The sequence below is a fragment of the Elephantulus edwardii genome, unplaced genomic scaffold (genome assembly GCF_000299155.1).
Source record: "Elephantulus edwardii isolate Elephantulus edwardi_28Jun2011 unplaced genomic scaffold, EleEdw1.0 scaffold00064, whole genome shotgun sequence".
Lineage (NCBI taxonomy): Eukaryota > Metazoa > Chordata > Mammalia > Macroscelidea > Macroscelididae > Elephantulus > Elephantulus edwardii.
The window spans coordinates 521,373-531,434 of record NW_006399814.1 but is presented as its reverse complement, the minus strand read 5'-3'; the positions used below and the strand labels follow the sequence as shown (position 1 = coordinate 531,434).

General features: G+C 54.9%; 2 protein-coding genes across 2 annotated transcripts in view; one reads left to right on the top strand and one right to left on the bottom strand.

Moving 5' to 3' along the window:
• Positions 1 to 4,736: 4,736 nt before the first annotated feature.
• Positions 4,737 to 9,002, bottom strand: LMF2 (lipase maturation factor 2). Its single transcript, XM_006888015.1, has 14 exons — positions 8,909 to 9,002; positions 8,369 to 8,622; positions 8,254 to 8,282; positions 7,944 to 8,161; positions 7,688 to 7,866; positions 7,129 to 7,270; positions 6,826 to 6,960; positions 6,646 to 6,751; positions 6,470 to 6,566; positions 6,210 to 6,392; positions 5,960 to 6,128; positions 5,293 to 5,404; positions 5,105 to 5,201; positions 4,737 to 5,024 (listed from the first exon to the last, which is right to left on the bottom strand). The coding sequence occupies exons 1-14, from the start codon at positions 9,000 to 9,002 to the stop codon at positions 4,737 to 4,739; spliced, it is 2,103 nt and encodes a 700-aa protein (XP_006888077.1).
• A 390-nt stretch (positions 9,003 to 9,392) lies between these two features.
• The window catches only part of NCAPH2 (non-SMC condensin II complex, subunit H2), a 10,210-nt gene continuing 9,540 nt past the window's right edge, over positions 9,393 to 10,062 (top strand). Inside the window, exon 1 of the mRNA XM_006888014.1 lies at positions 9,393 to 9,500. Coding sequence (XP_006888076.1) covers positions 9,393 to 9,500 — 108 coding nt within the window. The remainder of the gene's footprint in view (positions 9,501 to 10,062) is intronic.

Genomic DNA, 10,062 nt, shown 5'->3' with positions numbered 1-10,062 from the left:
CACGGGGCTTCATGTGCTATATGATTCCACTTACATGAAGTATCTCGCACGGAGAACCACAGACAGACGGACAGGGGTAAGCATCAAAGAGGACGTTGTGGGTGGAGCCAGAGGGTGTCTTTGGACATAAAGCGATTCCAAAATGGACTGCGCTTATATAAGTGCCGCTCTGAACATCCTGCATGAACAACCCCATGACCTCTTTACAGCAACGACTTGTGTGTAGTATGTGCATTTAATTTCAATAATGCTGGTGCAGAAGCAAGCGACAGGGAAGAAACAGGAATGGAGCTTAAAAGCCTAACAGATAGGGAGATCTTGATGTTCGATGTGTCCAGTACTGTTCTCAGCCAGTGTGATCCCATGGCTCAGTGGTCAGCCACTGAGGGACGGTCAGTGGTTCACCAGCCAATAGCTCTGAGAAGCATTGGCCCCTCCGTGAGCAGCTCAGGGAGTCCTAGGAATGCTCTGCTTCATCTCTTGCGGTCGTTGTTGTTTGGTGCCATCGAGTTAAGTGTGACTTACAGCAAACCTATAAACAACAGAACTGCTTCAAACAAGAGAAAGAAAAAACCAAAATTAATGTCAGTAGAGACTCTGAAAATTGCACTAGAGCATGAGAAGGCAAAAAAAGTGAAAACATGCCAAGGTGAGAGAGCTGAATAGACTATTTTAAAGGGCACCTCGAGAAGACAAAGTATTATAATGGAATGTGCAGAAAGCTAGAATTGGAGAATAAAAGGGAAGAGTTGGCTCTGTATTTCTCACGCTGAGGGACCTGAAAAAGAAATTTAAGCCTCGAGTTGTAATATTGAAAGATGCTATGGGAATCCCAGAACAGTTGTGTTAATGCGAATCCTATACTTGAACCAGGAGGAGGCAGTCGTCAGAACAGAGCAAGGAAACACTGCATGGTTCAAAATTGGGGAGGGTGTATACCAAGGATGTGTCCTATCTCCATACCTTTCCAACCTGTATGCAGAACAGATTATCTAGGAGGCTGGGCTCTATGAAGAGAAATGCGGCATCAGGATTGGTGGAAGATTCATCAACAATCTGCGTTATGCAGATGACACAACCCTGCTTGTAGAAACTGAGGAGGACCTGAAGTGCATGCTGCAGAAGGTCAAGGACTGCAGCCTTCACCGTGGATTGAAGCTCAATGTGAAGAAGACAAAGATTCTCACCACTGGACCAATTGGCAGCATCAGGATGGATGGTGAAGAGATTGACATTGTTGACAGCTTTAGTTTGCTTGGCTCCACAGTCAACACTCTTGGCACCAGTAGCCAGGAAATTAAAAGACGTATTGCTACTGGGAATATACTCCAAAGAATCCATAACCATCACCCAAGCACACCTATGTTTATCGCAGCTTTGGTTACAATAGCAAAGAGTTGGAAACAACCTAAGTGCCCATCAACAAACGAATGGATAGAGAAGCTGTGGTATAGTCACACAATGGAATACTATGCTGCATTGAAAAACAAGGAACTCATGCAATATTATTAAAAATGGGTGACCCTGGAGGACATTATGCTGAGTGAAATATCTCAGTCACAAAAAGACAAATACAGCATATGCCACTGTTATAAAACAGGAACTGACATGGGGGCTGGAGGGAAACTGCGATGATAATCTACATGGCATTGAAACAGATGAGGGAGAGAACTATATAAAAGGAATATATAACTAGGTATTGTTGGCATGACTAGAGTCCAGAATAACAGCTGCATAGTAAAGTAGTCGGGGCTGGGGGAGGCTGTATAACAACGAAAGAACTTTTTTCCCCCAAGGAAAAAAGTTATCTGGAGCGGAGGAAAGGGGGTAGGGAGGAAAATGTGCAACAATGAACGATTGGAAACCCAAGTTCTTTAGAAAAATTTCATTAAATTATCAATTTTAAAAAAAGAGATTAACAATTTCGGCTAGCTCGGCTACACAATCAACATTCATGGCATCAGAAGTCAGGAAATCAAAGTTGACTGAGTTACATTGGGAAAATATGCTGTCAGGGACCTCTCCAGAGAGCTGAAAAGCAACAATGCCAGCCTGGAGACTAAGGTGCGCCCTTTTCGGGCCACGGTCTTCACAATTACTTGCTATGCATCAAAGGGATGGACAATGAAAAATGAAGACAGAATAGATGTCTGCGAGTTGTCGTGCTGCAAAAGGAGTCTTGAACATACCATGAACTGCCAATAGAACAAACAGATCTGTCCCGTAGAGTGAAACCAAGTTGGTCTTTGGAAGGAAGGATTTTGAACCTGTCTGATATACTTTAGGCATGTGGCCAGGAGGGATCAGTCCTTGGAGAAGGACATGGCTGGAAGGATGAATGGACAGTGCAGGAAGACCTTAGATGAGATGAATTGATACAGTAACTGAGGTAATGGAGTTAGAAGTGTCAGAGACAAGTTACATGGCTCAGAGTAGGACAGGGTTTAGAGCTACTGTATATAGGGCTGCTATGAGTTGCAGGTGACTTGATAATACAGAGTAACAAAAATAAGTTCAAATCGAGGCTGAAGAAATGAAAACAAGTCCACAAGAACCAAAATATGACCCTCAGTCTATCTCATCTGAATTTAAAACATAATAGGTTTGAATGAAGAGCTGTTTAAAAGAGTATATGATTAGGCATTATATTTTTTATATTTAAAAAAATAATTTAAATGAAAGTTTACAGAGACTTAGGGTTTCCAGTCATTCATTGTTGCACTTTTCTCCCTGTCCACCCCCTGACCCCATTTACTCTTCTTGAAAGGAAAAACTCTCATGGTTATGCAATCCCTCCCAAGTCCACTCCACTATGCAGCCTTCACTCTGGAATTCTGTAATGACAAGAATACCCATTCATATATCCCTTTTAAACAGTTCTCTCCCTCATCTGTTTCAATGAAATATACATCACTCCTCCCCTCCTTTTCAACAAAATATACATCATTCCTCCCCTCCTTTTCTGTCTTCCCTCAACCCTGATGTCAGTCCCATTTTACAAGTCCTTTTGTGACTGCTGAGATATTTCGCTCAACATAATGTCCTCCAGGGTTAGCCATTTTACATATTTCATGAGTTCCTTATTTTTCCAATGCTGCACAGTATTCCATTGTGTGAATATACCAGAGTTTCTCTATACATTCATTTTTTGATGGACACTTGGCTTGTTTCCAGCTCTTTGCTATTGCTAACAAAGCCACAATAAACATGGGTGTACATATATCTTCTTGGGTGGCCATTATTATTTTTTAAATTTTATATTAGTTTGCTCAAAAATTTCATAAATGTTGTTAGGCATTATTTGTACAACAGTCCAGAATAAGAGGTGCATAGCAAAGTGGACTGGGAGAGGGAGAAAATTATATCACAATTTTATTATTTTTTTAAAGTGAACTGGGAAGGTAGGGAGCAAAGTGTGTAACAATGAATGAATGAAAACCCAATTTTTCCATAAACTTTCATTAAAATCACAATTTAAAATATTTAATAATAAAATAATGTTTGAGACATTGAACACCAGTGATTGAAGACCAGATTAGTTGTAGAATGACATCAAGGATATCATCCATGAAAAGAGATAAAAGTTCATTACAAAGACAGTGGTGAAAGACCAAAACTGATGTCAGACAGACTGAAAATTATACTAGATTGTTGAACAAAGGAAAGAGACACTGACATAAAAGAGCAAACAGATGATTGAAAAAGGCAACTCCAGAGACGAGGTACTCTGACTGGATGTGCAGGTAGCTGTAGCTGAAGAGTGAAAAATGGGGTTGGCAGGAGTTGGGCCTGGGGTTGGCAGGGTCCCCTTCAATGTGTGTATGGTGCAGTCCCAGTGGGGTTTCTTCCATGGCAACCAAGGACATCTGAAGGCAGCAAGAAGCTCTGACCATACAATACCTGAAGTCACTTCTGAGGGTGGTGAGTTCATGGAGGGAACACTGAGTGGGCAGGTGGAGCTGGACAAAGGGGTGTTCCAGAGGCTGGGGCTGGAGACCGAGGACAGAGCATGATGGGGCTGACCTTGGGATCCAGCAGACACCTGACCGTAGCCTCCACCCCAGCTCCCCATGTCCTTGTCCAGAAAGCAGAGGCTCCTCCAGTCCAGTCCCAGAGACCAGAGGGGTAAGGTTCCTGAATGTCTCCACTGTTTCTGGTCTCCCTTTTTCTAAGCCTCTTGTTCTCCTTCTGTCCACCATACCCCGGGGCCCTACTCCAGCACTGTGGCCCTCCACGGAGGGAAGAGGGGCCTGGAAATTCTGAGGACATCTGCCTATGCAGAGGACATGGATGGGGAGGCAGAGCTGCCTAACTGTAGACCAGTACCCAGCTGGACAAAGCTCTGATCAAAGACCCCCGCTGGAACAGAAGACACACAGTTTAGCCCATGATGCCTTTATTAGTTCACAGAGGCCCTTTCTATTTCCTCTGGCAAGGCAGCCTCATCCCTGTGGCCTGCTCCAGACTCAGACCTCAGCTCTGGCCAGAAAATGGGCTCTTGCTGCCCACCCTGTGGTCCATCTGGGCTGCTGGATTATCCCTGAGGTGGGGGATGGGGTAGGGTTGGGGTGTCGGTGACCAGTGGAGCCGGGGGTACCCTGGCAAGCCAGCAGGTAGGGCAGCATGCTGCCTGTGTCCACTCTGGCAGCACTGGCTAAGGCACTCAGGGCTGCTGTGTCCTGCTGAGTGAGGGTCTGAACCACAGGCCTGCGGACACCCATCTCAACAGAGCATAGCTATTTCTTCCGCCGAGGGAACCGAGGTCCACTGCTGCAGTTGTTGGGGGCTGAGGTGGCCTGTTCCGTGGCTCCGGGATCCTTCTTGGGGGCTTTCTTGTGTTTCTCCTCCTTACTTGGTGCGGAAGCGTGAGAGAGGAATAGGGTCTGCACCACTGTGATGGCCCCCACGGCCACAAGGAGCCCCCAGAGCAGGACGGGGGCCTCCAACGGAGACAGCTGGGTCCGTACCCAGTGCAGCGCCTGGGACAGAAAGCTGGGGCTGGGGGGACGTGGTGGACTCTTATCCTGTGTGGAGACATGGTAAAGATGGTCCAGCGCAATGGACCCTCACCCCAATAACCCCTCCGCCCGCTGACATCTACTACCTTAAGTCCAAACTGTGTGAGCAGCATCTCCAGCGTGGGGTCCCCCAGGGTCACGGGCGGGAAGAATTGCTCCACCCACTGGCGCCGCCACCACAGGCTGTGGAGGGAGAGGTGGTCAGTGTGCGGAGGGAGAGGTGGTCAGTGTGTGAGGGCCCCAGCCCGGGCACTCACCCAGTACCCCGACTTACCTCTGCTCTCCAGGTTGTGAGAACCAGTACTTGTATCTCTGGGCACGCACATAAGTGGGCGGCTGCTTGTGGAAGGGGTACCTGGTGAGGTCGTTCTGTATCAGTCGGATCACTGCGGGGATGGAGGGGGAACTCAGCTCTTCCTGGTCACCTCACAACCCCAGAGGTGGTGGGCCTATCTGCCGAAGGCCATCAAGGCTGAAGCTCTTTGCAACTGGCTCTAGCTGGTCATGATGATCTAGCTTTGGCCTTACTGCCTTTCTCCAGGCTCTGCCTCGTTCCTCTTTGACCCTCTCCCTCCCCCCTTCCCCTCCAAGTGCAAAGCCGAGGTCATTGAGTCATTGTCCTTGTTCTCCTGCAGAGAAGCCAGTGCATTCAAAGCACTAAAAAGGCAACTGGCTCCCTCTTTCTGCCCGCCCCTCCCCTAGACCCGCCCTCCTGCAGACGGCCCCGCCCCCTGCCCACTTCCGCCCCTGCCATTGGCTCGGCCTCTGCCTCAAGCCCCTCCCCTGACTTACTTGCAGCCCCACCCCTCCTGATTGCCCCGCCCCTCTGCCGTTCCTGGCCCCTCCCCCTGAAGCAGTTAGGAGCAGGCCCATGGAACAGGGTCTTGGTGTCCTTGGCTCCAGCCCTGCCCACATTCTGTACTCTGGCGCCCCTTCCTCACCTGCCTCCTCCCCCTGCAGCAGTCGCAGGACCAGGCTTGTAAACCACGGACTGTGTGTGTGTGGGCCCAGTGCTGCAAACCACATCTGCCAGTCCAGGCGAGGCTGGTGGGGGACTACGATGGGCGGTGGTCGGCTCAGATTGCCGGGCTTATACATGAACTCGATTTCCTGATGAAGGTGGAGCTAAGGTCAATGGCCAGCTGGGCTGTGCCCACCTGGCTCCCGTGGAACCAACTATCAGCAGCTCACCGTCCATTGGTGTCCATCATAGCTGCCCTCCAGTACCACCTCAGGCCGCCCTCCCAGCCCAGTCATCCGGCGGAAGAGGCCATAGGAGCTGGCCAGCTGCAGGTGCTCCACGGAACTGAAGAGGCGGTGGGCTCCAGTCCAGAGCCGCCCGTGAGTGTCTGGCTCAACGTAGGAGTAGGGCACCTGGGTGGGGGCAGAAGCTCAATGTGGTTCCAGCACCTGCAGCCAAGCTTCCCACACCATCTCCCCCAGTGACCCACCAGGCTGATGGTGAACATGGCCACCGTGGCCATGCCAAGGACGAACAGCTGCACCGCAGACCAGAGCCGCCACAGCCACCCGCGTACCTGTGTCCACCTAGAGGAACAGGGGGTGGGTGGGCTCGTGTCAGGCCTGGGTCCTATGCCGTCCCCACCCCCATCACAGGCCTGTGTACCTCCAGAGAGCTGTCAGCAGCTCCCAGGTGAGGGAGGCCCCACCCAGCCACATGGTGGGCAGGGTCACCGCTTTCAGCCACTGGGAGAACTGGTGGAAGGTGAAGTCTGTGGAGGAGGGAGCATGGGTGAGAGCAGGTGGAGGGGAGCGACCCGGCCTCCCACCTCTCACTGGCACTCACTGGTTCTGGTGTGGACACTGTGTTGTTCCCAGTCCACTTCCAGGTTGAAGTAGTGTGTGGTGCCATAGGCCAGCAGTCCATACACACCCAGCTCCAGCAGCCTGGCCAGCCAGGACAGCAGGGTCTTGGGCCAGGCTATGAGAAATACAGTCACTGGTGGATGGGATAGGGACTGTGGGCAAGTGGGTCACGGGGGAGGACAGTCACGAATGGGTTGGGTGGGGCTGCGGGGAGGACCGTCACAGGTGGATGAGGTTGAGAAGGACACACTGGGAGCCTGGGTGAGGGACACCTGGCACTCACAGGTGGGTAGCTTCCTGTGGCGGCAGTGCCCCTGCTCAGCACGCAGGTGCCAATCATCCAGCAGGGAGGTACTGAGCACCAGGGTGAGCAGGTTGAAGAAGTTGTAGTTGCCTGTGATGATGATCAGGACCTGCAGCAAGACCTGGGGACAGGAGGGTCTGTGCACAGAGATTCCGAGGGCTGTTCCCCGAGAGCTGCTGTGATGGTCCCCACACAGCCTGACTGCCTCCGTCTCTGTCTCCACTGCAGACAACCCGCCTCCACAGCCCCTGGCCCATTCTTCCCATCAGCCCTCAGCTGTTGCTGGACCCCAGCACACAGCACATGATCCTTCCCCAGTGGACCCCTGCGGACCTAGAGGCTGACAAAGGACAATGTGGCTGCAGCAGCCCACCTCAGGCCTCCACACCTCCGTCTTTGTCCCACCTCCAGGAGATCGTACGTTCTTGGTCCTTACTACACGCCCAGTTTTGGCAATAACACTCCATTTCTGTTGCATCCTGTTATTTCTTTGCAAGTGTAGCCTCTGCCTGGGCACGGCAGAGGCCAGTCCACCCACCTGGGAGTAGAAAGCTGCCAAGCGCAGGCGGCGGAGAGGGGCGAAGAACAGTGGCGGCACTGCGATCTCTATGAGGAAGGTGGCAGCCACGCTGAGCTTGTGCAGCCAGACGGGCAGGTGGTGGGCAAACCAGGCAGCAGGTGTTGGCAGGCACTGTGTCTCGTAGTGGTAAGTGAGGGCTGCAGGGGCAGGCAGGTAGGCAGTCAGGGACAGCTGGAGCTCCCAGACTAACCCAGGCCCAGACTAGCATTCTCACCTGTGAGGCCCCACCATGCAGGGCAGCGGCTGGTCAGCTTGACCACCCCCGAGGCGAACATGAGCCGGAAGAGCAGCCAGCGGACTAGCCAGAAGGGGAGAGCTTCATGGGGCGCAGCTCCTGCCAGCTCGCCCTGAGGGGCCTGCTTTCCAAAGGGGCGCTGCCACAGCGGGGCCACCAGAACTGCTAGGAAACCAGTCTCCAGGAGCAGCGAGTCCCTGTTGGGAGGAGAGGGTACTAAGGGCTCCGCTTATACCGGCCAGGCCCAGGGAGTCCCGACTCACACCCGCCCAGGGCCCTGGCCACTCACCACTGGAAGTAGAGGAACACCTGGCCCACCTGCAGGGAGAGGGGCTGTCAGGGCCAAGGGGTGTCTGGGTGCCAGGTGGGCCTGAGATGTGGGGGGCAGGGGTGGTCCCACTTGCCTGGCAAACTGACAGGTAGGCAGCCCAGAGAAGCAGGTAGGTGAGGCGGTGGCGCAGTGGACGCAGCAGGAGCGCGCTCAGGGCCAGCAGGGTGCCCAGCAGGCTCAGCAGCTCCAGGCCCTGTGCCGTGTCCAGTCCCAGCCTTGGTGCTTCCCAGAGCAGCGACGGAGTCTCCCAGAGCTGCTGCCAGCGCCCCTTACCCTGCGGCCGAAGGGTCCTCCGAGCTGGGAGGATGCCCCGGGAGCCATAGAGGCCTGCGGGAGGAGACCCCAGATCAGGGCCGGGACACTGCTTCCTGAGGCCGCCTGCAGCCCTCCCCTACCCCGCCCCCATCGGGTTCTGCCCCCATGCCAAGTCAGAACCCAGAACTCTCTGGGAAAGCAGCCATTGCTCACACATCCGCCTCCACCATCCGCGACCCCACACGCCACGGCCGGGCCCTCATTCCCGTCCTCCATCCCAGATCGTGGACGTTGGGCCAGGAATGAACTCAGGACCCACACAGCGGGCCGGGGGATGTCCCACCCTCGGCTCCCTCACCCGGGATCTGCATGTAGAGAGAAGCGAAGGCGAACATATAGACGGCGGCCACGCCCTGGAGGAAGAGCTGCCTCGGGACTCCGGAGCCCGCCATGTCCGCTCCGAGGTCCGGTGCAGAAGAGAGTGGGCCCCGCCCACCAGACAGGGCCCGCCCACCAGGCCCGCCCACCAGACAGGGCCCGCCCGCCAGGCCCCGCCCCGTACAGGAAGTGCCAGCCCCTTCCCTTTGAGGCGATGTCGCGCCCCGACGCCAGCCCCGCCCTCGGCGCGTGCGCAGTACTTCCAAATGTGCATGGCCTCCCGCCCGCCCGCCCGGACTCACGTGTACGTCATCGGTGCGCGCCCTGCGACGCTCTATGTACTTTTCCTGGGCGGGAACGGCAAAATGGCGCCACAAGTAGTGGCGGGCTGAGGGCTCTGGTTACTCGAGAAGCCACTGGCCTGAGTGCCTCCACTCCCTGGGTGCGCCCCGTCCCTTGTGGACATGGAGGACGTGGAGGCGCGCTTCGCGCATCTCCTACAACCCATCCGAGACCTCACCAAGAACTGGGAGGTGGACGTGGCGGCCCAGCTGGGCGAGTATCTGGAGGAGGTAGGGCGGCCGGGGAGTGGCGCGCGGCTTAGGTCGCGGCTGGGCGCGGGCGATCCGCCCCTTCGTCGGCGGCCGCTCCCTGCGGTCTTCCCTCACTCTGTCCTCGCTTCCCGACGGCCTGTTCTCGTGCCGGTAGTTGGAGTCGGGACTGCAGGTTCCGCGGGGGCTGCCGTTAGCTGTGTCCGGCATCGCTCCCCGACGGGGCGGAGAGGACCGGGCAGCACCGGCGGCATCTTGCTTTAGTCGTGGGTGGGTGCGGTGGGACCCCACCATGGCCGCGTCCACCCCGCAGCATCTGAAGGCCGCTCGCCGGCCTGCCCCGCGCGGCAGCTGGCCCTTCCTGGGTCCTCAGGCCGAGGGACACCTCCGCGAGCCGCCGCCCCCGCGGCCTTGCCGTCGGGTTTCCCATCTCGCTGGCTACGCACCGGCCCCCTCCGACCGTCGCCTTGCCCTCCGATGGCCCCGTCCCCTTCCGATGACCCAGTCCCCTTCCGATGGCCTCATCCCCCTCCGATGACCCCGTCGCCCTCCGATGGCCTCGTCCCCCTCCGATGGCCTCGTC

Bases quoted from the DNA above. Each gene is read 5' to 3' on its own strand.
- LMF2 (XM_006888015.1), bottom strand. From the start codon at position 9,002: ATGGCGGGCTCCGGAGTCCCGAGGCAGCTCTTCCTCCAGGGCGTGGCC. The intron at 8,162-8,253 runs GTGAGTGGCCAG...TCCTCCCAACAG, and splicing joins GTGTTCCTCTACTTCCAGTG to GGACTCGCTGCTCCTGGAGA. The intron at 7,271-7,687 runs GTGGGTGGACTG...TCCTGTCCCCAG, and splicing joins TGGCAGCTTTCTACTCCCAG to GTCTTGCTGCAGGTCCTGAT.